Source organism: Carassius carassius, chromosome 7 (assembly GCF_963082965.1).
Source record: "Carassius carassius chromosome 7, fCarCar2.1, whole genome shotgun sequence".
In the NCBI taxonomy this organism is placed as follows: domain Eukaryota; kingdom Metazoa; phylum Chordata; class Actinopteri; order Cypriniformes; family Cyprinidae; genus Carassius; species Carassius carassius.
Window position 1 is genome coordinate 25,655,880 of NC_081761.1, and position 25,858 is coordinate 25,681,737.

The 25,858-nt window shown below is 42.9% G+C and overlaps 1 protein-coding gene and 1 long non-coding RNA gene across 5 annotated transcripts in view; one reads left to right on the forward strand and one right to left on the reverse strand.

Moving 5' to 3' along the window:
• The window catches only part of glra3 (glycine receptor, alpha 3), a 59,921-nt gene that overhangs the window by 10,502 nt on the left and 23,561 nt on the right, over positions 1 to 25,858 (reverse strand). For both annotated transcript variants that reach the window (XM_059554306.1, XM_059554307.1), the window contains exons 4-6: positions 12,641 to 12,864; positions 11,476 to 11,558; positions 9,743 to 9,880 (exon numbers count right to left, since the gene is read on the reverse strand). In XM_059554306.1, coding sequence (XP_059410289.1) covers positions 9,743 to 9,880; positions 11,476 to 11,558; positions 12,641 to 12,864 — 445 coding nt within the window. The remainder of the gene's footprint in view (positions 1 to 9,742; positions 9,881 to 11,475; positions 11,559 to 12,640; positions 12,865 to 25,858) is intronic.
• LOC132143785 (uncharacterized) lies at positions 409 to 23,233 on the forward strand. 3 transcript variants are annotated; one of them, XR_009434283.1, is made up of 3 exons: positions 409 to 943; positions 1,575 to 1,691; positions 6,457 to 6,653. It is a non-coding gene; the product is annotated as an uncharacterized LOC132143785 (long non-coding RNA). The 3 variants fall into 3 exon arrangements; XR_009434281.1 differs by having other exon boundaries at positions 410 to 943; positions 6,447 to 6,653; XR_009434282.1 differs by lacking the exon at positions 6,457 to 6,653 and adding an exon at positions 23,162 to 23,233 and having other exon boundaries at positions 411 to 943.

Here is a 25,858-nt window from a genome sequence, read left to right on the forward strand (position 1 = left end):
CTTTTACCCCACACAAGGGGCAAAAGGCTCACCAGCATGGGGTAAAAGACACACAATATTGATACAATTACTTCAGCTAAAATAATGTTAAAATGTTCAGCTAAAATTAGTTTTTTTTTCAATAACTATGTCATTAAATGTTAATATAAAAAAATAAATTTTAAAATACAGAAACAAAATTGTTTTAAAGATTCTGAAAGTAATGAAGGGGGTTCAGTAATAATTGAATATATATTTACAGTAGTAAGAACAAATTATATTTTATTTCATAAAATAAATTATTATAACTTATTATAAATTATTATAACTTTTTTTGTGGCAATAATACTGTTAAACTTCTACAGGCCAACATTATTTACGTTAAATGATGAACAGTTTACCTCAAACGGCCAACCTACGTTAATCGTGTTAAGGTATCTGAGACGACAGATTAATACAGTTTTATTAAGTTTCAGACAGTGACGGATGGCTGAAATATGCGAATATGTGTGGAAATAGAGGAAAAAGTCGTTTCTGACACTGAAAAGCGAATTTAACATTTAAGTGAGTCAAATGAGTTAAAATAAGTGAATACGACTTTCTGCTCTAATGTAAACGCCTGCATTTGTCCATATCGACATGTAAATCATACAAATTACGTACAATATAGTCGGATCGCAGGTCTAAAAGAAGCGACGATCCGGCTCAAATAAACCGGTTCATTAATTCTCGAACAAAGTGATTCCCGGAAAAGAATCGACGTCTCAGGGCATTTCAAAGTGCGCGCACGCACAGCGAGTGACGCAGGCCGCGTTAGTGAGGTGATTAGATGCTTGTGTGGTTTATAAAGTCTTTTTACATACAAGTTATAATTCAAAATGTTGTTTTTTCCTGTCAGAAAAGCACATGGATACATTTGTGAGAGAAAAACTCGTCGAGTGCAGTCTTATTGAGGCGTCTAACGGTAAGTTCATGTTTATAATACATTTTACGTAATTGTTTGTCTGTGATAATCAACTAATGTTAACCCTCACGTAACTTAAACTCACATATATTTTTTATTTCGTGCTATAGTTAAAGCTAACTTTGTGTTCAGAATGTACATAATTTATGAGCGTAAACATCATATAACCATTTTCCAGATCGTGTTTTTGACTTGTCCTTATCACTTTGGTACACCTAGAAGTGTTTATATATGTAACGTTACTGTTTTAAAGCTGCGGAGTAACCCAGTAAAGTTACCTGCGTCACTTGTCATAGAAATGTCTGTGTGCGCGCATGCAGTGTGATCTCCCTTATCTGTGCCAGTGACTGTTCATGTGTGTTTGATATAGCCAGCCCAGCATATTAACATAAAACTGTGTTTTATAATGACTGGAACATCCCATTGATTAGACAGTTTGAAAGCACACCTTTCAGCCAATCACTATAGCATATCCGCTTCTGTAGACCAACTCATAGGTGAATTTAACAAATAATCATGATGGACTCAATTTCATGATGAACTTCACACAGTTAATTGAACTGAATCACTGTTATTAACAGTTAACAAATTAAAACAAATTGTATTTTTTTTTTTTTACTTTATTTTATAGGTTGGAACAAACATGGAATTCCTTAACCGAGCAGAGTCCACAAAACCCCATCCAGTTGTCGTGGCGATTTAAAAATGCCATCAGATCTCTGAGGCATTGATCATAATCAATGGACAGGTAAGGATATTCTGGACAATTTTCAAAAGGAATTGCAAATTGTATATTTAATTGCATTTTTCCACATGTGGACGCATACATTGTGACATAGTCCAAACGCAATCGAAAAGCATTTGAATTTCAGATGCCTTACACAGAAAGCTGTCAATTTGTGTCAAGGGTGGGACTATACTATGGGGCATGTTTGTATTGGGAGATATTTTGTAGTTTTTACCCCAAATCTCTCACTGTTTGCTCTCTGATGCACATCAGCAAACGTCTCTAGGTTACGTATGTAACCCTAGTTCCTCGAGGGAACGAGACGCTGCGTCGAAAGCGCTTTGGGGAACGCGTTCAGCGTACGCGACTCTGAATATCGTGTGTAATCAGTCCAATGGAAGGGCGTGACGTCACCGACGTGGTGACGTAAGCGACCAGGAAGCTATAAAAGCACGTGCCACGCAGCTGGCGTCAGCTTCGAGTACCAGCAAGCGCCAGCAGGGGTGCCGGGGGTATGGCTCCGAGACGCAGCGTCTCGTTCCCTCGAGGAACTAGGGTTACATACATAACCTAGAGACGTTCCTCTTCAGGAACTCGAGCTGCGTCGAAAGCGCTTTGGGGAACGAGTCCTAATGCCGCCAGACTACCAAACCCCTGCCTGGTGTGTATCCGAAGAGCACAGCTCAGGACAGAAGGACAGAAGCGCCTGGAGTGACTGGCATATCTCGGCCATAGAACCTAACAAATGTAGAGGGCGTGGACCACCCCGCAGCGTTGCAGATGTCCAGCATGGATACACCTGCTAAGAAGGCCTTAGAGGCCGCCATACCCCGAGTAGAGTGAGCCTTTACGGGACCGTACTGGAGGTCTCAGCCTCAGTGCACCGCGGAGGAAACGTGTAACTAGGGGGTGTCTTCCCAGAGACTGACCGTCAAGAAGGGCGTGGTAGGCCGCAATGGCCGCCATGTAAACCTTCAGAGTAGAGTGGGTCAACCCTGCAGAGAGCCTAGCCTGTAGAAACTCCAGAACTGTACCAACTGGGCAGTTTGCTGGGTCTAGCTGGTGGTCTCTGCACCATGAAGTGAAGAGCTTCCACTTCAGGGCGTACAGTTTCCTCGTAGAGGGAGCTCTGGATTGGAGTAGGGTCTCAACAACCTCAGTTGAGAGACCAGCTGCTACCAGTTGTGCCCCCTCAGGGGCCACACCCACAGCTTCCACAACTCCGGGCGAGGGTGAATTATCGTGCCCTGCGCCTGTGAGAGTAGGTCTGTCCTGATCGGTATCTCCCACGGAGAGCCGTCGAGGAGCGAGACTAGATCTGAGAACCATACTCGGCCCGGCCAGAACGGGGCTACTAATAACAGACGGACCCCGTCCCGGCGTACTCTCGCCAGAACTCCCGGGAGCAGAGTGATAGGGGGAAATGCGTACAGACGAAGCCTCGGCCAGGTCTGTACCATAGCGTCCAGTCCCAGAGGAGCTGGATGAACTAGAGAGAACCAGAGGGGACATTGCGACGTCTCCTGAGTCGCAAAAAGGTCTACTTGAGCCCTGCCAAACACTCTCCATATCTGATCTACCACCCGTGGGTGAAGTCTCCATTCCCCGGGCCTCGGCCCCTTCCTCGACAGTATGTCTGCTCCCATATTTAACTTCCCAGGAATATATACTGCTCTTAATGAGAGGAGTTTGCTCTGGGACCACACCAGGATCTGGTGCGCCAGCTTGTACAAAGGGCGCGAACGCAGACCTCCCTGGTGGTTGATGTAAGAGACCACTGATGTGTTGTCGGTGCGCACCAACACATGGTGACCTCTCAGGTCTGGGAGGAAGTGCTTCAGTGCACGATAAACTGCTAGCATTTCTAGACAATTGATATGCCATGTTAGATGGCGATCGCTCCACAGACCACGGGCAGGGTGGCCACTCATGACCGCACCCCAGCCGGTGAGGGACGCATCCGTCGCTAGTGTCACACGGCGACAAGGAGCTCCCAGCACCGGGCCCTGATTCAAGAACCAAGGTTTCTTCCACATGTCTAAGGCACGGAGGCAGCGCCGCGTGACCTTGATAGTGCGAAGCGGATTGCCCCTCGGGGAAAATCCCTTGGTCTTGAGCCACCACTGTAGGGGTCTCATGTACAGCAGGCCAAGAGGTATCACGTTGGTATCACATCTCTGAAATTGTTTGACAGTGAGTGACTGGCCTTCTCTGACTCTCTTGACTGAGATGAGGATCGACTCGATACGAGCAGGGGACAATCGTGCCTGCATCGCGGTCGAATCCCATACTACGCCTAGATAGGTGGTTCTCTGAACCGGAGAAAGTACACTCTTCTTGGCGTTCAGTCTCAAACCCAGCTCCCCCATACGTGCGAGAACGACATCTCGATGTCGAACCGCAATCTGCTCTGACTGAGCTAAAATCAACCAATCGTCGATATAATTGAGAATGCGGATGCCCTGCATGCGCAGGGGGGCCAGAGCCGCATCTACACACTTCATGAACGTGCGGGGTGAGAGTGCGAGGCCAAAGGGAAGTACTCGATATTGGTAGGCTTCGCCCCTGAAAGCGAACCTCAGAAACTTCCTGTGTTGTGGAAGGATAGAGATGTGAAAATATGCGTCTTTGAGATCTATCGTGACAAACCAGTCCTCGGACCTGATCTGAGCTACAACATGCTTGATTGTGAGCATTCTGAACTTCAGTCTCATAACTGAACGATTTAAGACCCTCAAGTCTATAATCGGACGCAGCCCCCCATCCTTCTTTGGAACTATGAAATACCGGCTGTAAAATCCGGACTCCCTGTCCTGAGGAGGGACCACCTCGATGGCCCCCTTCTCTAATAGGGTTTTCACTTCCTGTTCCATAACCAGACCCTGCATGGGGCCCACTATCGTGTGAACGACCCCGTTGAAAATAGGCGGCACGGAGCCGAACTGAATGCGGTAGCCTTTTTCTACTATATGCAGGACCCAACGAGATACATTTGGCAGTAGTTTCCACGCTGCTAAATAATCTACTAAGGGAATCAGTCTCTCGAGACTGACCTCTGGTGTAAGAGACCCCCGCAGGGGCGGCGAGCGTCCCAGCCCCGCTACGCGCACGGGCGGAGGATACTGAGAACGATGCTCTCCCGGGGCCGCTGCGCCCTGGAGCACTGGCAGGGTTGGAAGAATGACCCCTAGAGGGCACTGAGGTGGGACGGGCACCGTGGACTGCGGTGTGTACCGTTCTACCCCAGCGGAGGCTGCCATCTGCTAGGGTGCGGCTGGGGCATCTCCTTCCCAGAACAGGCCAGTCGGCTGGATCGGGGCGTCCATGAGGCAGACCCTGTCCCGTTCTTTCATATCGGACCGGGTCAACCATAAGTGCCTCTCCGCGGCCACATCTCATCATGCAGGTCGGGAAAGAATGGAAGGCCCCGGCTGGGAGGTGGCTGACTCGCGCGCAGGAAGCGTTCATCCAGCTTGCTTCTCTGCGGTTCAGTAGACTTTTCGGCGGGCCAATCGATACTTAATTTGGCCACCGCGCGAGTAACCACCTCTAAGAGCTCCTCATACTGTAGCGAGTGGGGTGGCGAATCCCTATCGAGCGACTCCACATCGACCTCCTCGGAGGAAGAGAGGCGGAGCGTCGATCCCTCACCCTGAGTGGAAGGAACCGCTGTGCGTGCTTCCGACTCTAGGGATTGGGTGCCGGATCTGGCAGAAGTGGAAGGAGATAGGGACTGGCCCGTCTCCATCCCCTCCACCAGATCGACTTGCGAACCCCACGAGTGCAGCCGCCGTTCTGCCTCCTCGAGAGCCGACTCAGCGTGCTTCGAACCCAGGCAAACCACGCACAGGTTGTGTGTATCCCCACCCATTATGTATCTCGGGCAGGGAGGAACACACAGCCTATAACGCGATTTGGAATCGCCATCTGAGTGCTTAACTTTCGCCTTGCTTTTTGGCATGTCTAGGAGCTCTTTTAACTGGACAGACAACAGTAAATAAGACTCACAAGACGGACAAATGACATTCACACACAGAGCGCTTGCTGAAAGACGCGAAGCTGACGCCAGCTGCGTGGCACGTGCTTTTAAAGCTTCCTGGTCGCTAACGTCACCACGTTGGTGACGTCACGCCCTTCCATTGGACTGATTACACACGATATTCAGAGTCGCGTACGCTGAACGCGTTCCCCAAAGCGCTTTCGACGCAGCTCGAGTTCCTGAAGAGGAACAACATTGCAGTTCTACTCTTGTTTACCTATTTGCATCTTACCCTATATTTTATTCCTCAGGTGAAAAGCATTTGGTTAATGGTGAATATTGACTAATAGTACCATGTGGCTCTAACTGTTAGCAGGGGATAGTAGCTGCATTTGGGGTAAAAATGACAGAATTATTTATTGTGTAAGGTGCCAAGAATATAAGGAGATCCGGGTTGCACTGTCTGTTCTTTAACACGCATCTCTTGGAGTGGCAGCTGCCTTTAGTAGTGCCTTAACCTCCATTGTTCAAAGCATTTGGCACAATTGTCTTTGAGTGACGTCACCTCCCAATACAAACACTCTCCATAGTATGGTCCCACCTCTGACAAAAATTGACAGCTTTCAATGTGAGGCATTGGAAATTCAGATGCTAAAGTAATTGCGATTCCATTTGAGTTTTGGCAGGTAACATGTGCGACACAGAGAAAAAACAGACATGGTAATTAATAACACATCATGTACTTGTTCTTATGATGCATCTATGCTAACATTAGTCTGTTTCTCTCTTATTCCAAGGTCACCGTAGCCGCCAGATCCAGTCTGTATCCAGATCAGAGGGTCACTGCAGTCACCTGGATCCAGTACGTATCCAGACCAGATGGTGGATCAGCACCTAGAAAGGACCTCTACATCCCTGAAAAACAGCGGAGACCAGGACAACTAGAGCCCCAGATACAGATCCCCTGTAAAGACCTTGTCTCAGACGACCACCAGGACAAGACCACAGGATCTGACTTTGCTGCAGCCTGGAATTGAACTACTGGTTTCGTCTGGTCAGAGGAGAACTGGCCCCCCAACTGAGCCTGGTTTCTCCCTAGGTTTTTTCCCCATTCGGTCACCGATGGAGTTTTGGTTTCTTTGGTTTTCCTTAGCTGGGGACAATTAATATCAAGCGATATCATCGACTTGATTGCACAGAGGGACGATATATCACTGAATCAATGATGAACTGACTTTAACTGAAAACTGAGTGTTTACTTTTGTCCCTTTGCATTATTACACACTATTTTCCTATTTAATACTGTAAAGCTGCTATGATGCAGTATTTATTCAATATGTCAATGTCAATGTCACCTTTATTTATATAGCGCTTTAAACAAAATACATTGCGTCAAAGCAATTGAACAACATTTGAAAGGCTTATTACTCATAATAGATGGAAAATACAGCTGCAAACGGACTTTGCTTTTCCATTTGAAATTTGGCAGTCACTGTGCATTCATGAAAACTGAAACAGTAATTTTTGTTCAGTGTTTTTGAAACAGTGTTTTTGTTCAAGATTTGCAATTGTGTTTGGATTATGTCACAATTTGTCACAATTGTCATTAATTATACACCCTGGTCTTAAAGCTCTCGAATTTCATCAAAAATATCTTAACTTGTGTTCTGAAGATGAACGAATGTCTTAGGGGTTTGTAACGTGAGGGTGAGTTATACAGTAAATGACAGAATTTTCATTTTTGGGAGAACTATATGTTGAACTACCCTAAGCAGTGCACATCTACCTCACAGGAGTCTTTATATACTTGATATAAATTTTAGGACATCTTTAAATTATTTTACATTTAAATTTAAAAAATTTTAATTGTCAATGTCATTTCACTGTGTATTTAAATAGCTAAACATGTCAAAATGTAATAGTTAAATATCTAGACACAGGTCATTCAGAAATAATTTATTGCAGCTGTATTTCTGTGATTTTCTATTTTATTTTTTATTTGCATTTTCTGGAAACAAAACAAAGGGGAAAATTGCATGTTGTTTGTCATTGGAACAAATTTGTGAATGTCAGATGGCATTAAAATTATTTTTTAACAGTCTAAATAACCTGTATTCTTCATTATTTATTAATCCATGATTGCTTTAAGCAAAAGTGAAATTATGAGAATAACCCAGCAAAAATAACCCAGAACCATAAAAATACAAACACACAAATGGTAAAAATGACTCTATCTTGGGTTTTCTCAATAACCCAGCATGCTGGGTTAAAATGTGTAAACCAGCATGCTGGGTTACTTTAACCCAGCACGTGTTCTGTCCAATATTTACCCAGCGCTGGGTTGCTAATTGGGTTATTTTTAACCAGCCATTTTTAGAGTGTATATGATATTTACCATTTAATCTAACCATGTTATGTCAACAAATAGAAAAGTCAGCAATCCGTTAATTTTCATATTAATGTGCACCTTAAGCCCCAACAGCAAGGGCACTTTTTACCCCAAATACCATAATTGTACATATTCTTTAGTTATTTAAAAGCGGTTGCTTTAATTATCTTAAACAAAACTGAAAATCATAAAGAAGACATTGTCTCAAAATATATGCATTACTTTTTAGTGGTTCTCATTTGCTACTTAAATCTACATTTTAAACATTTTCAAAAACATCAAATATTAGCTCAAGTAATCACAGAATCAATTTTGCGCTGCTGTGCGCGATCGCGTCATTGATCAGACAAAAATACACGGGCATCTTGAAAAGCGGATGTTTTGGAAACTGCCACGCCTCGTTTTTTGTGCCATCTAGTGGTTTAGATTAAAATAATATCAAAGGCGCCTTTTACCCCGGGGCTCCTTTAGCCCCGTTGTACCCTACTCACCAATTAATTCAATTATATCTGACAAGGCTTATGAGAGCTTATGAGCACAGTAGATACGTACAATTCTGCAATGCACTGACATGGTTGTTGACCGAAGGCAAGTAGAAACCTCATCATTTAGTTTGTTTTTCAAAATCTTTCCTCAGTAATTCTCAGAAGTCTCATGCCAGTGTTCTGACCAGTTTTTCCTATATCATGCATGTTTTGAAGATTACTTTTTCTAAATATAATTTCTGTGTGTACTTCAAGGCTACTAAGCCAAATGTGTTACATAAAATTCTGGGCATTGTATAACTTAATTTTTTTCTGTAGGTCTCAGACATTGAAGACTCACTGTCAGTATTTTCCTCTCTCACACCATTGATGTTTACGTGTCGACCGTGATAAGGCCAGGTGTGCCTTTTCAATAATCTGATAAAAGCTGTTCCTTTGCATCCCATTAAAACAAGACTGCTTGAACAATCTCCTGGATATCTTTTCCTTTTTTCTCTTTCTCTTTTTGTCTCTTCTCCTTCCTCACAGTTGTCTTCTGTTCTTCTAAATTAGTGATTCTCAACTGGTGGCCATAACAAATTGGGCCACATGTCTGGACTGATAGATCAGTAGAGAAGAGCAATGATAAATGCAAATAATGAAATGCTATAATGCTGTATAATCATGCTTGCTTAGTACAGCACAATAAGAGGAAAAAACACTATACATATAATCTGTCAAAGACTACATCCAGTTGATTTTGGAGGAAATTCATCTGTCATATGGTTGAAGCTATCCAGATGGCAACATGGACAGGTTCGTGAAATGCCCTCATCCTTAAAAACCATGAACGAGACTATGCAATGTGTTTTGTTTTGTGAATTAATGCCCTCTGAAAGCATGAAATAATTAAAATTCAATTTACATGTGGAATAGACCAACGGTTCTAACCTCTCCGCACATTTTTTGTATGTCTTCTTCATTTTAAGGCACTTGATTCAGATCATCAGCTCAATAGTGCAATAGCAATAGCAATAGGGAGAGCAAGTGTGTCAGATAAGAGATATATACAAAATGTGCAGAGCACCCAGGACCAACGTTGAGAATCACTGGATTATAATGTAGTAAAAGTAAATTTTCTTATTCAATCTGAATCATGTACATTTTATGATGTTGCGGATCATTTGGAGTTTCTACTAGCCTATTAAAATTGTATTATATAGCATGTTATGCAAATTACCTGTGTTGTAGTGCTTGGTGCAGTATCTCAAATCAGAATCATCCTTGAGGATGAACTGTGGGAGTGTCAAACCATCGGCAAACTGTACAGGTCCCTTCTCTTGCCACTCAAAGATCAGGTCATTCATTGTGTAGCCAACTAGGAGAAAAACGAAGATATATATATATATATATATATATTTTTTTTTTTTTTAGATTTTACATGCTGTTACAATAGTATTACTATTTCATAATGGAGAGGTTAATGTTGTAAAATTAGCCCTTTTCATATTCTGCAAATATTCCAACATCTTGCACTTTCATTAAAGGATTCTTTCACATACATAATCTGTCATTAATTACTTGCATTCAAGGTCATCCCAAACTTGCATGCACTAAATCTTCATAAATATTCATTTTGTGTTTTGTAAACAACATATAAAAAATTTGTAGTTTTCAGATGAACCCAAAGGACTTTGGCAGCCTTTTGTCTCACAAGGGACAAGTTTAAGTAAGTAAATATTCCTTTAGTTAAACCATTCTGATGGTTTAATTTAAGAACTAGTTTTTTTTTTTATAAAAATGCAGATATATCTGAGGCCAAATGAGAGGGCTGTTCCAGAAGGCTAGAACATTACAAAATCATTTACTACTTTTCAGATAGATATTAGCAATTGATTCACAATAGAGCAATAGAGGCATCTAATAAACAGTGAATTTGGATTCATAGTTTATATTCGAAAGGCAATGATGTGATTTTTTTTTAATACACATGTATGTAAAAAGAAACAATCTTATTGTGTTTTTTTTTTCCCTCCATTGTTGATTTAAACTATGGCCATACAACCATAAAGCATGTTGACTGCAGAACATAATAAAAAGGCACACAGCTTCAACATGAAGTTAAAACATATCACAACGCATTAAGCAGTTCACCAGCACAATATCCTCAGGGTTGCAATTGCACCGGAAATTGTATGGTGTGATGTTGAAATGGCAGATATAATTATCTCTGTTTCTTCATATAGCTCTGGTGTCACTTGCTTCTCTTGGTGGCACCACTTTACCAGAGGGAAGGTGAGTATGCTCATTATTCTATTCTATTCTATTCTATTCTATTCTATTCTACTGAATGAGCTAACTATTCCCAACAGAGATGATCTCTTCAATTTAACATTGTTGTCTATTATCAAGAGCCTCTCAGTGAGCAAATCTCTTAACGACATGAACATGGCCACTCTAAAACATGTAGTTATGAAGACAGATTCCCCATAACATGGGGCCTTTCTTTAAAAGCCTCAGCCCCAGCTTAGAGCAATAGCCATGGGGGAGATTGATTTAGCTGTGGCATGATTTTAAATCAATAGAAAGCTCTTGGAATAATATACCAAACACTTTGACCACTAGTTGTACAAGTCTTTAACCAGGCATTCAGCACTTCGTCTGTAGAGAGCACTATGTGCCTATGTGTCCTTAAGTTACTGTCTAGAATGGTATATAATTTCTCCGTGATGATTTTAAGGATGTCTTTAGGGCCTTGCCTATCCATAATGACATAATTTTTTATGACCCTACCAGGTGAATGCCAGTGCTGAACACACTTTATATCAAATCTGCTATTTACCTCATCCTAGCTACCGGCTGAAGTTATATTATGAAATGAGAAACAGTGTCTGCTTTCTACAAATGTGAACGAGGGGTGGGGGTGTTACATAACAAGCTCTTGATGAGAGGAGGTCATACGAGATTACTCACAACTCTCCAGCTGCATTATGCACGTCTGCACATCCATGGGGAAATTCTTCAGATCCATCGGACACGAGAGTGTCAGAGTCAGTCTAAAAATTGAATGAGAAAAGGCACAGATTTTAAAAAATATACTCACACCTCTTGTTTTTAATATGTAACCCTGGACCACAAAGCCAGTCATAAGATGTATACATCATCTGAAAGCTGAATAATTAAGATTTCCATTGATGTATGGTTTGTTAGGATAGAACAATATTTGGCCTAGATACAACTATTTGAATATCTGGAATCTGAGGGTGAAAAAAAAAATTACTAATCAAAAATTAAGTTTTGATTAAGTTTTGAAATGTACAGTACTAAATATCATCATGGAACTAATGAAATTTTTATATATATTTTTGGCATAAAAGAAAAATCAATACTTTTGACCCATACAATGTATTTTTGGATATTGCTACAAATATACCACAGCGACTTAAGACTTTCCAAGTGTAAAACATTTTAAGGAAATTTAAATGCACAAAAAATGTAAATGGAATTCCATCTACATTCTCTGAATGAGTAATCTGTAAATCCACAACTCAGACAAAGAAGGGAATTTAAGTTGAGGGCTTTGAGCATTTGAAGCTGGTTGAGTGGTGGGATTTCTGAACGGGGCCACTAAAGCATAGGAGAGACAAGTCTGACAGCCGCAGATTGGCCATGTTTTAATTACACTCCTTCTCCCTCAGGGTGCCATGTGGGTTTCAGTTAGAGTGAATCCTCTGTCATCTCACATCTGCACAGCTTTCCGTCATATCTCCTCAAAAGCCTGACATGATTTACCACTCGCTATCAACTCCAGCACTTTCTTTCTATCCTATGCTGCCACAGTGATATTGACTTCCTATGGATTCACTGCATTGATTGATGTTGAATGACAGTGTTCATCCTGGCATTTGTTGAGGGGTTAGTTGCATTTTAGAGTGTGAAGGTATGACTCTAATTACTCAAGTCTGCATTAGCTGAGACATTTGATTACTAGGATGGTGGATTATTATTGACATTTTCAGGAGCTAGTATGCAGCAGCTGTTTTCATAGACCATGACCCTATACCTACTCAAATTTATGTGTCAAAAGTCAGTCAGCTGCTGCTTACTGTAACTATTTTGATTGGTGCTGAAGTCTCACCTGATTGAATAGAGGACATTTCCATTCTTGAAAATTCTTAAGAGCTTGTTGTCAGTGGTGACCTCGTGGAAGTGCGCTCCCTTCTCATTGGCGAAGAACAGATCAGGCTTCCAAATGGAGTCTAACATCGAGGGATCAAGGTCCAGGGAGTCATCTGGGTACTCGCTGTAAGCTAACCGAGGGTCATTCCATTGCTGCCGGAGAAATATGTTCACTCTGTAATCCTAAGAATAAATGCTTAACATCAGTCGAGGCAAATAGCACAGGAGATGTACAACAGGCCTCTGTCAGTTTTAAATCAGATAGAATGGGTATTTTCACATACAAGCATGCACAGCCAACACAGCCAAGTGAAATAGAAATGAGCATCATTGCTTAAATATATGGTACATTAAAATGCTGTGTGAGATTTTCATATATTCAATCAATACACTGCTGTCTACTTTTGTTGTGTTTCACAGCTGTAATACATTAAATCAGTGGCTATCAACCGGTATGTTGCTACATAATGTTCATTCTTAAAGGGTTGCAATCAAGAGAGAAAAACACTGCTAAATGCAAATAATAAAATAAAGCCAATTGTAAGAGTATGATAGTAAACAAATATGAGGTAGGATAAAATGTTACCCAGATATTTTATTTTTTATTTTTGCCTGATATTAAATAAACTTGATAAAAGCTGTTCAAATTAGGCATAAGACAACATGGGCAGGTTGCATATACCCTCTTCTGAAAACCATGAGCAAAATCCTTCAAAGGCAAAGCAAATATGACCCCGATTTCATTAAATGTGGGTGACAAGTTTAAGAAGCATTACTTTAAATAAATAGATTTTAGACATACTGTAATAAGGTGGGTAATATCATCAGTATGAGGTTGTGACGGGCCATGGAGTTTAGCCAGCTGTTACCTTGCCAACAGTTATATAAGGTAAAACGGAAATGCTTTTTGTTTAACAAAGGTTATGCCTACAAAAGAAATCCAAGTCATTGGGCATGTAGAGACGCAATCATCAATGAGATCTGTTCTTGCGTGTCGTAAACTCCATCATGCTCTTACGTTTGCCTTGAGACAAATTCAAAAACAACAAACGTCTTAAATGTGGTTCTTAAATTTACAGCTCACAGTCCATATTAAATTAAAGTTCTGTGGATAAAATGTGACACAGTTTTATGACATAATATATACCATAATGTTTTGCCTAGAAGCCTGTAAGAATTGCATGAGTAAAGAAGAAAGAACCTTAGTGAACCTCAACAATAAGATAGGAGACAGATTTACGATAATCTGAAACTAATAAAAGCTTAAATAAATGTTAAAAATGCATCCGAGGACAGATTGAAACTTCTGCTTTCTTGACAACAACAGCTCTTTCATTCAGAATTTTAAGAATATACTATGTATAATCAGACTGAATTTGCCTGAAAGCAACAAAGACAAGCAGCCACTAATAATGAATGGAATGTGACAGCGCGTGTGTGATATAATTTGTTAGGCAGCAAGGCGGATGGAGAACAGGGCGGTATTCATATCTTATCTGTGTCTTTCTAAAGCACTCGAATAACTTCATTAGACGGTCTGTGCATCAGAGTGCATGAGTGGTGGTATATTGATATGGAGTTTCACGTAGGAAACCAGCGTAACACGGTTAGTGACTAAGCAAACCTCAACTGTGTCAGTTCCCCATTTGTCAACATTCAAACATCATCTCAAGGCAGAGGATGTCGTGTTTAGCAGAAACAAAAAAAGAAGTCAAAGCATTAGTTTTCTGCTCCTCTTCCTAAAACATCTTACTTTGGTGGTTTGTTGACAGGAACATAGCTGACGCTCCAAATTACAGATCACCGAATTGGCCAACATCTCAGCTGATGAAGCATGGCTTACTTTCATTATAGATGTCACACCACTGCTTTGTCAATCTCTTGGTTGCTTTGTCATCAACTTAGCGGCTAATTCTGTCCTCTGCACATTTCTTTGCAGTCGGTGTGGTGGAGCTTGACAGAACCCGTGCATCGCATCTGCGATTGCTCAACCAACTGCAGGCCTTCACTGGCTCCATGGCAATCTCCACACATCTGCTGTGTAATTGCCTACTCAAGCGGGACTCTCTGGCATTGAGGGGGAATCTGCGCCCGTGCCAACAAGCCAACGATTAATCACATCTCCATATGTCTGTGGCTTCTGTACAGTCAGATAGTCCTGTCAATACATTCACCGCTTTGGTAGTGACTATTGAAACATTGAACCTGCATGTTGTCAGCATAACCACTGGCAACTCTACTCCTGTATGTTGTCAGCATTTGCCAAAATGAGCAATGGTGAAAAAAAAATCTGTGCCATTTGCAAGTAAAAATCACTTTCCGCACCAGTGCAGACATGCAAAATCACTCTTCAATGTGGAGATGGATATAAAAGCCTATTTTTTTGCACATTGATTAAATGGCAAATTACACCATCGTAACTCCACTTTATGAAGCAGCAGATAATCTTGAGATTATCGTTCTTATCAGTTGGTTTATAGAACTGGGCTGCTCAGATCTTAATTTGTTGGATTTCCTGCACATGGACAGGCAGATGTGTTTGGATTTTCAAAGACCAAAGAATAATCATACTGTATGTAAATGTGTTCAACAACAACACCTTAAAAGTATGTTTTCAAACCGCAGCTACTTGTAGTTAGACCTTAACAACCTTATAATCAGACAATAGAGGAATAGTGGATTGAAACAGTGGAATGAGGAAGATAATACATGAGAAAATTACTCCTTTTCAAGTTAGAAATGTTTGGTAATTCAGTCGCACATTTCCTTCAAGTGTTTAGATGTTCCTGTCCTTTGATTTCCTTTAATTTTAGAGAAAGTGACATATGAATGTCAGCTGTCTGGGAACTGAGGATTGTCCAGAATGATGTTCTGTTAATGCAGTGTCCTATGTTCCAGGATGTAAGGATTATCCCATGACCCTAATGCAGAGGGAAGGTGATCTTCAAAGGCCAGATGGTTAAGGGCAGGAAATCTAGGAAGGGTTACTATAATCCATATGTGACATGGGTAACCATAGAGAGAATTCCTATACATGGCATTTTACCCTCTTATTCACCCTTAAACCTAGCCTGGACAACAAATCTTATAGGGATATTGTTTATTACTGCACATTGATACTCTCCTTGATGTTATGTGTTAAAATGTGTACTGTTTACCTGTAAATTGAAAACATCTAGATGTTCATTCAGTTCTTGAAAATATACTTTCTTGATAGACTTTAACAATGTGTTTTTAAGATGACCTGATGTTAACACCAGTGGGGTTAATGAAAAACATTAATTGATTTGACCAGTAACTTTGAATGAAAAATCTTTAGAAAATTATTTTAAGTCTTCAATGCAATTTTTTTGTATATATATTTTGGTTTAGTCCACTTTACAAAAATGACTATTACCAATTTGTATAACTATCAATTCATATACAGTATATATATAATATATAAATATATATATATAGTGACGCGTGGCCCGAGCTCTCATCAGCATCGACCTGGAAACAGAGCAGGCACACCTGCACCTGCTCATTACGGGCTGAGCGGTCACAGCTGCAGCCCATCAGGAACGGGCTTTATAAGCAGCATCAACGAACACAGAGGTGAGAGATGTCTCCAAAAGACTCGGCTAACAATTCTCTGTGTTTCCCTCCAGACAGCAGCGTGTGACCACCAGCCCACTAAGGACACTAAGGACTTCATGGACCCACACAGCACTGCGCACCAAAGGAGGAAGAGAAGGCAGAGATCACTGAGCACCGGAAACCCCTCACGTTGGCTATTTTTCCCTTTACCACCTCAATAAAATCCACCCTTTGGGGAACTTACCTTGATCCTCGTGTCGTGTGCTTCTTCACCCCGTCACACTGGTGGAGAATGCGTGCATTGCAGTGAAGAAATCACAGACCCACGACATCACTATCACCGTTTACTTGGTTTATTGACGGACGTTTTTTTCTGTGTTGTTTTCTCACGTCCCCCTTCTGTTTCCCCAGGTGGCGCTCCTCCCCCAACGATGGAGGATCTGTTGAAGCCCCTCACCGAGGTGAGCATCCGCCAGCAACAGATTATGGAGCACATGGCCTCCCGACAAGGGGAAACGGAACGATAGCTCGCCGCCCTCCGCATGGCGGCCGCCCCGCGAACTCCGCTACCTGACCTCCGAGCCCAGGCTACCCAACTCATCCCGAAGATGACGCCGCATGATGACGTCGAGACATTCCTTCAGATGTTCGAGGGAGGCGTGGCCCAGGGACGATTGGGCACGGATCGTGGCGCCGTTGCTGACGGGAGAAGCACAGCGGGCGTACTTCATGCTTACCCTCGAGCGGAGCGGTTCTTATGAAGAGTTGAAGAAGGAAATCTTGGGGCGGGTTGGACTGTTGCCCGTTAGTGCCACCCAACTATTTCATGACTGGTCCTACAATCCACGGCGGCCCGCCCATGCGCAAGTGAAGCTACTCACTCCCCTGGACGCGCTTGGCTGGCAGGCTGTGCCATACACACGGAAACTCCAAAAGTGGGCGGAAGTGAAGATAAATGGCCGGCTGGTCCTCGCCCTCCTCGATTCAGGCAGCGCGGTCACCCTTGTCCGGCCAACTGTCCTTCCTCCATGGCTGGAACCCAAAGCCAGACTGCCCATCACCTGTGTCCACGACGATACTAGAGAAGTACCGGCATGACGCGTCACCATCGCGGCGCCCCCTGGCGCCTGGCCGGTGGAAGTCGGGATCGTCAAGGATCTGCCTGTACCGGTCCTCCTCGGCAGGGATGACCTCTTCCAGCAGGTGACTGGGGCTGGGGCCTTTGCCCGAGAGCAGCATGAGGACGACCGCCTCAAACACTGCTGACCCCAAGTTAGGGTCGCCGATGGGAAGGACCTCCAACCGGCACCTCACCCAACACCTCACTTCGTGGTCAAAAACGGCCTGCTGTACTGTGTTGCCCAGCGAAGGGGGGAGGAGAAAACTTTCCTGGTGGTCCCACGGACCAAGACAGGAGCAGTGATGGAACTGGTGCATGCCCATCCCATGGCCGGCCACCTGGGGGCCCAAAACACCATCCAACGCATACGCGACCGTTTCCACTGGCCGGGCCTGGAGGCTGAGGTGAATCGCTTCTGTCAGGCCTGTCCCACCTATCAGCGGACGTCTCCACGCAGTCCTCCCCCCAGCCCGCTGATTCCGCTACCCATCATTGAGGTGCCCTTCGAGCAGATTGGAATGGACCTAGTGGGGCCACTGCCAAAGTCGCCCTGGGACACGAACACATCCTGGCCATCCTGGACTACGCCACCCGCTACCCTGAGGTCATCCCACTCAGCAAAGCCACCGCGAAAGCCATTGCCCAGGAGCTCTTCCTGTTGAGTAGTTGGGTCGGCTTACCATCCCAGATACTGACTGACCAGGGCACCCCCTTCATGTCCCGGGTGATGGCTGACCTCTGCAAGCTTCTCCAAATAAAACAGCTCCGCACCACCGTATACCACCTGCAAACGGAGGGCCTGGTTGAACGCTTCAACCAAACCCTGAAGCAAATGCTGTGGCGAGTGGCTGCTTAGGACAAGCACGACTGGGACAAGATGCTGCCCTATGTCCTGTTCGGCATCCGGGAGGTACCCTAGGCGTCCACCGGGTTTACCCCCTTCGAGCTCCTCTTCGGCCGGCAGCCCCGCGGCCTGCTTGACGTCGCCAGAGAAGCCTGGGAACAGCAGCTGGTCGTCCACCGCTCCACCATCAAGCACGTCAGGGAGATGCGGGAGAGGATTGACAGGGTCATGCCCATCGTCCGGGAGCACCTTGCCAAAGCCCAGCAGGCCCAGCAATGACCTTACAACAGGGCGGCCCAGCCACGGGAGTTTCAGCCTGGAGACCACGTCATGGTCCTAGTCCCCACTGCCGCCTGTAAATTCTTGGTCAGCTGGCAAGGTCCCTATACCATTATGGAAAGGATCAGCCCTGTCACCTACCAGGTCCGGCAGCCCGGAAGACGCAGAGAGGACCAACTGTATATATATATATATATATACTGTATATGAATTGATAGTTATAAAAATTGGTATATATATATATATATATATATATATATATATATATATATATATATATATATATATATATGACGTTTCCGTCAAAATCAATATTGTGTCTTCGTATTGAAAAGTCAATCCTACCCAGTACCTAAATTGAACTACCTTACTAACTATTCATAAGCAGTAATTAGGAGTTTACTGAGACAAAAGTCAGAGTTAATAGTAAGAATTAGACCTTAAAGTAAAGTGTTACCAACAATTATTTACTTCTATATTAAAATTATATTTTGTTTACTAAAATTAAGTATTACTAATGTTATTCCTTCTGAAAACTGAAAACCTGAACTAAACTTTTCATGTCATTAAACAATCATCTGATATTTGTACTTACTGATCTCATCAAACACAGTCATAAGAGTCTACAGGGTAATTTCTGTCATATCACTTCTGGTTTTCTTGTCACTTGACAAGTGACGTCCTGCATTTGCATCCAAGTGATCATTATCTAGTCTTGTGAAAACTTATTATAGCTTAAACTGTAAATTATACTCCTTGTTACAAGTATGGTAGAACCATCACTTCTACCACAAAAGACTGCTTTGTAACTAATATTCCTGATTTATCTCAATTCCTTAACACATCCAAAAACTCAGAACAACTTGAGCTCATGGAACAGAAACTATGGACTCTCTCTTGTCTAACATTTTAGATAAGGTTGCTTCTTTATGCTTAAGGAAGATTAAGGAAAATAGTCTGACACCAAGGTATAATGAGCACACTCGCACCTTAAAGAGAGCAGCCCCAAAAATGGAGCACAGTTGGAGGGAAACAAAACTAGAGGTATTTCGTATTGCTTGGCGGGAAAGACTAGCAGTATTTCGTATTGCTTGGCGGGAAAGTACCCTATCCTACAGAAAAGCATTAAAAACTGCAAGATCTGATTACTTCTCTTTTAGAAGATAACAAACATAACACCAGGTATTTATTCAATAGAGTGGCTAAATTAACGAAAAAATAAAGCATTAACAGGTGTTGACATTTCCCAACATCAGTAATGACTTTATAAACTACTTTACTTCCAAGATCGATACTATAATAATAATAATAATGATAATAATTCCTTACATTTATATAGCGCTTTTCTAGGCACTCAAAGCGCTTTACATAGTCAGGGGGTATCTCCTCCAGCAACAGATTATGGAGCACATGATGACGTCGAGACATTCCTTCAGATGTTCGAGGCGATCGCCGCCCGGGAGGCGTGGCCCAGGGACGATTGGGCACGGATCGTGGCGCCGTTGCTGACGGGAGAAGCACAGCGGGCGTACTTCATGCTTACCCTCGAGCGGAGCGGTTCTTATGAAGAGTTGAAGAAGGAAATCTTGGGGCAGGTTGGACTGTTGCCCGTTAGTGCCACCCAACTATTTCATGACTGGTCCTACAATCCACGGTGGCCCGCCCATGCGCAAGTGAAGCTACTCACTCCCCTGGACGCGCTTGGCTGGCAGGCTGTGCCATACACACGGAAACTCCAAAAGTGGGCGGAAGTGAAGATAAATGGCCGGCCGGTCCTCGCCCTCCTCGATTCAGGCAGTGCGGTCACCCTTGTCCGACCAACTGTCCTTCCTCCATGGCTGGAACCCAAAGCCAGACTGCCCATCACCTGTGTCCACAACGATACTAGAGAAGTACCGGCATGATGCGTCACCATCGCGGCGCCCCCTGGCGCCTGGCCGGTGGAAGTCGGGATCGTCAAGGATCTGCCTGTACCGGTCCTCCTCGGCAGGGATGACCTCTTCCAGCAGGTGACTGGGGCTGGGGCCTTTGCCCGAGAGCAGCATGAGGACGACCGCCTCAAACACTGCTGACCCCAAGTTAGGGTCGCCGATGGGAAGGACCTCCAACCGGCACCTCACCCAACACCTCACTTCGTGGTCAAAAACGGCCTGCTGTACTGTGTTGCCCAGCGAAGGGGGGAGGAGAAAACTTTCCTGGTGGTCCCACGGACCAAGACAGGAGCAGTGATGGAACTGGCGCATGCCCATCCCATGGCCGGCCACCTGGGGGCCCAAACACCATCCAACACATACGCGACCGTTTCCACTGGCCGGGCCTAGAGGCTGAGGTGAATCGCTTCTGTCAGGCCTGTCCCACCTATCAGCGGACGTCTCCACGCAGTCCTCCCCCCAGCCCGCTGATTCCGCTACCCATCATTGAGGTGCCCTTCGAGCAGATTGGAATGGACCTAGTGGGGCCACTGCCAAAGTCGCCCTGGGACACGAACACATCCTGGTCATCCTGGACTACGCCACCCGCTACCCTGAGGTCATCCCACTCAGCAAAGCCACCGCGAAAGCCATTGCCCAGGAGCTCTTCCTGTTGAGTAGTTGGGTCGGCCTACCATCCCAGATACTGACTGACCAGGGCACCCCCTTCATGTCCCGGGTGATGGCTGACCTCTGCAAGCTTCTCCAAATAAAACAGCTCCGCACCACCGTATACCACCTGCAAACGGAGGGCCTGGTTGAACGCTTCAACCAAACCCTGAAGCAAATGCTGTGGCGAGTGGCTGCTTAGGACAAGCACGACTGGGACAAGATGCTGCCCTATGTCCTGTTCGGCATCCGGGAGGTACCCTAGGCGTCCACCGGGTTTACCCCCTTCGAGCTCCTCTTCAGCCGGCAGCCCCGCGGCCTGCTTGACGTCGCCAGAGAAGCCTGGGAACAGCAGCTGGTCGTCCACCGCTCCACCATCAAGCACGTCAGGGAGATGCGGGAGAGGATTGACAGGGTCATGCCCATCGTCCGGGAGCACCTTGCCAAAGCCCAGCAGGCCCAGCAACGACATTACAACAGGGCGGCCCAGCCACGGGAGTTTCAGCCTGGAGACCACGTCATGGTCCTAGTCCCCACTGCCGCCTGTAAATTCTTGGTCAGCTGGCAAGGTCCCTATACCATTATGGAAAGGATCAGCCCTGTCACCTACCAGGTCCGGCAGCCCGGAAGACGCTGTCCTTTTCTGTCCAAGATACTATAAAAGGCAGTATCCTCACAAATATATTCTTTCTTGGAGAAAAATTATATCTGTGAGCATTTCCAGTCAGGAATTAGACCGTATCATAGTACTGAGACTGCTCTGCTTAGAATTATAAATGACCTGGTCTTATCATCTGATCGTGGTTGTATCTCTCTATTAGTGCTATTGGATCTTAGTGCTACGTTCAGCACTATTGACCACATCATTTTCTTGAATAGAATGGAAAACTTTTTTGAAAGTGCATTAGCATGGTTCAAATCACAGTTATATGACTGTCATCAGTTCGTTGCAGTGAATGAAGAGGTATCATATTGATCACAAGTGCAGTATGGAGTAGCTCAAGGCTCAGTACTAGGGCCGTTACTTTTCATGCTTTACATGTTACCCTTGGGAGATATCATCAGGAAGCACGGTGTTAGCTTTCACTGTTATGCTGATGATACTCAGCTTTATATTTCTTTGTGGCCCAGAGAAACATACCAATTTGAAAAAATTATGGAATGCATAGTCGATAAAAAAACCTGGATGAGGAGTAATTTCTTACAGCTAAATTCTGAAAAAAAGAGAGGTGTTAATTATAGGACCTAGAAACTCTGGATGTAATAACCTAGAATGCTGTCTAAGACTTGATGGCTACTCTGTCAATTCCTCACCATCAGTTAGGAACCTAGGTGTGCTATTTGATAGCAATCTTTCCTTTGAAAGCCACATTTCTAGCATTTGTAAAACTGTGTTTTTCCATCTCCTAGGCTCTCAATGTCAAATGCAGAGATGTTAATTCATGCGTTCATGACCTTAAGGTTAGATAATTGTAATGCTTTATTGGGTGGTTGTTCTGCACACTTAATAACAAATTCCTACTAGTCCAAAATGCAGCAGCTAGAGTTTTTACTAGAACCAGGAAGTATGACCATATTAGCCTGGTTCTGTCAACACTGCACTGGCTCCCTATCAAACATCGTATAGATTTTAAAATCTTGCTTATTACTTAATAAGCCCTGAATGGTTTAGCACCTCAGTATTTGAATGAGCTCTTATTGCACTATAGTCCTCCATGTCCGCTGCGTTCTCAAAACTCTGGCAATTTGATAATACCTGGAATATCAAAATCAACTGCGGTTGGCAGATCCTTTTCCTGTTTAGCACCCAAACTTTGGAATAACCTACCTAACATTGTTCGGGAGGCCGACACACTATGTCAGTTTAAATCTAGATTAAAGACCCATCTCTTTAACCTGGCTTACACATAACACACTAACACATTTCTAATATACAAATATGTTAAATGATTTTTAAGCTGCATTAATTAGGAAAACCGGAACCGGGAACACTTCCCATATCACACATTGTACTAATTACATCGTTAGAAGAATGCCATCTACGCCAATTTTAGTCTGTTTTCTCTCTCTTGTTCTGAGGTCACCGTAGCGACCAGATCCAGTCTGTATCCAGATCAGATGGTGGATCAGAACCTTGAGAGGACCTCTACAGCCTTGAATGTCAGCAGGGACCAGGACAACTATGAGCCCCAGAGACAGATCCAAGACCTTGTCTCCTAGACAGCCACCGGGAAAAGACAGCAGGAAACAGATGATTCTTCTGCACAATCTGACTTTGCTGCAGCCAGAAGATGACATCACTGAATTGAATGATGAACTGCCTTTTTGCTTTATTGACACATTATTTTCCTATTTAATGCTGTTCAGTTGCTTTGTCACAATCTAAATTGCTAAAAGCACTATATAAAAAAGAGACTTGACTTGAGTTTCTTTTTAAATGTATTTTTCAATAGCTTAATGAATCCTGACCAAAAAATTGTGTCATGCCAATGAGGTGTATTACATGGAGAAATTATTTCTCAAAGCCCAGCTGTACCCTGGATCAGTGAACAGTGGTTGATTTGAGTAAATGACAAGAGACTTGTACCCTGCTTAAAGGAAGGAATATTTATGAAGAGAAGTCCACTCAGAGTGAGGAAAAAGCTTTGGCAAAAGCACAGTCTCTTCAGACATAATTACTTCAGAGTGAGTGTGCCATCTCACAGCACATAACTTATTCAGAGCAAGCTGAGGGATGAAGGCGACAAGGCACTCTCAGTGAGTGTGTGTGTGTGATGAGCATTTATGTTCACAGACAGCAATATTGGGACACTTGTGTAGATAAGCTAAAAGCACATCTCCTTCTTCCTATGTGTAGTTCTGGGTGGAAATGGGGTGTTATCCCAAATGAGTGTTTGTTTGGCTGTCTGCAGAGTGATCAAACATCAAAAAGAAAAATAAATAAATAATACGCAACATGCACAGTGTTCCATTGCTAAGCACACCAGATGCCTGTTTAAATTCAGCCGTGGTGGCATATAATGGACAAACAAGATCCCTGTAGGGGTGAACTGCACAAGTAAGAACAATAACTGCTTTCTGCCTCTCACTTGATCACTAATTGCCTGGAGATTTCAAGATATGGCTACCCGAATACAAGCAACACAAGCCCCATACATCCGAGGCTGGGATGCTTTCTTCTGCATGAACTCTTATCTGAACCATTCTCCCTTTTCTTTTCCCGATGTAATTCATCCAAAGGGATGTTGTTAACCCATACTGTTGTCTCCAGCTCTTCTCAATTAATATTTGTCTTGAAATTCTTGAAAATAAAAATCTAATAAATATAAAACATATATAAATATCATAAGAACTGCTATATATTCAAATTTATTAGTAATATTTAAACCGTTGTCTGCCAAAGGCCAGGTTAGTTCAGGTTGTAAATTGGCATATATTTTGTTTTAATGATATTTATCTTATATATCATATAATTTTATATATTTGAAAACATTTTGTAAATAAAATGTGTAAATTCACACTTAAATTTAGCTCATTGCTTTTAAACAAAATTTTTAAAGGATTTATTATTTATTCCTGACATGCATTCATAATTTGTGTGTGTGTGTGTATATACCTACAGTATATATATATATATATATATATATATATATATATATATATATATATATCAAAATCTCAAAAACATTAGAAATAAAACTCTACTTTAATTTTATCCCTCTGATTTGAACACTGTTTAAATGGATTGGTTTATTTTAAGATAAGATAAGTATTACATTTGGAATTCTTTTGAAAGATTTATTGCATAAAAGGTTGCAGCTTTGAGCATTGTAGCCAATAACAGCAATGTCTACACTCTGATGAATGCGCATTATAACTAACACAGTGCAAATACAATGTTAAGAAGAGAATCATTGAGCTGTGTACAGCATCATCGATGATAACATGCTTTGGTAAGGGTGCAGAATGCAGTCTGTACTGTATGACTGACAGCTCCAGTGATTATTTTTGCTCACTTTCTGTATATAATTTAATCACAATTTAAACAACAGCTGATTTCCATGATACTACGAGGAGTAGTGTGAAGCTGACCGTTTAGACACTGTCTTAATTTACTGATGCATAAATGGCAATAAATGAATGTCTGACTGTATATAAGTCTTTACATTTCAAACGTAACTGATCACAGATTAGGCTTTAGAATTAACACCCTTACATGTTGTTGCATTTTTGCTGGGTCCATATCTTTCTGTAAAGGTCTGTTTGCAAAATCTGCTTTGAATAGCGTAACTGTATAACTGGATCTAGGTCTGACTTCAGAAAAGAATGCTACTTTAGCAAATCACTGTTTTAAGTTAAATAATCAACTGAAATTAATACAGATAGCTTACTGCAATTGCTTTTTAGCAAACATGAAGACAAACATTTAGGGTACTGAAAGCTCAAGTTAATTGCAGACTCAAGTTAAGGCAGACATGAAAGATGAAAGGGTCTAAAACCCTCACAACTGTCTCACAAAATTACTTCCTAGAAGCCTAGTGACGCAAGCAAGTTAGCACCCTTTATGACTTTCAGCCAGTGGACTTCCTAACAGTCTCCTACAGTCTTTCTCGCAATCTGGATTTAGATGTAATACGACATGCATGCTAGCAGAAACGCTCCCTCAATACAAAACACACAATTTTGTGTGTGCTATATACTGTTTCCATTAAGTCTGAACTGTGAATTTTAATGACATACTATTTAGTGCATTAATTACTCCCCGTGGAAACAATC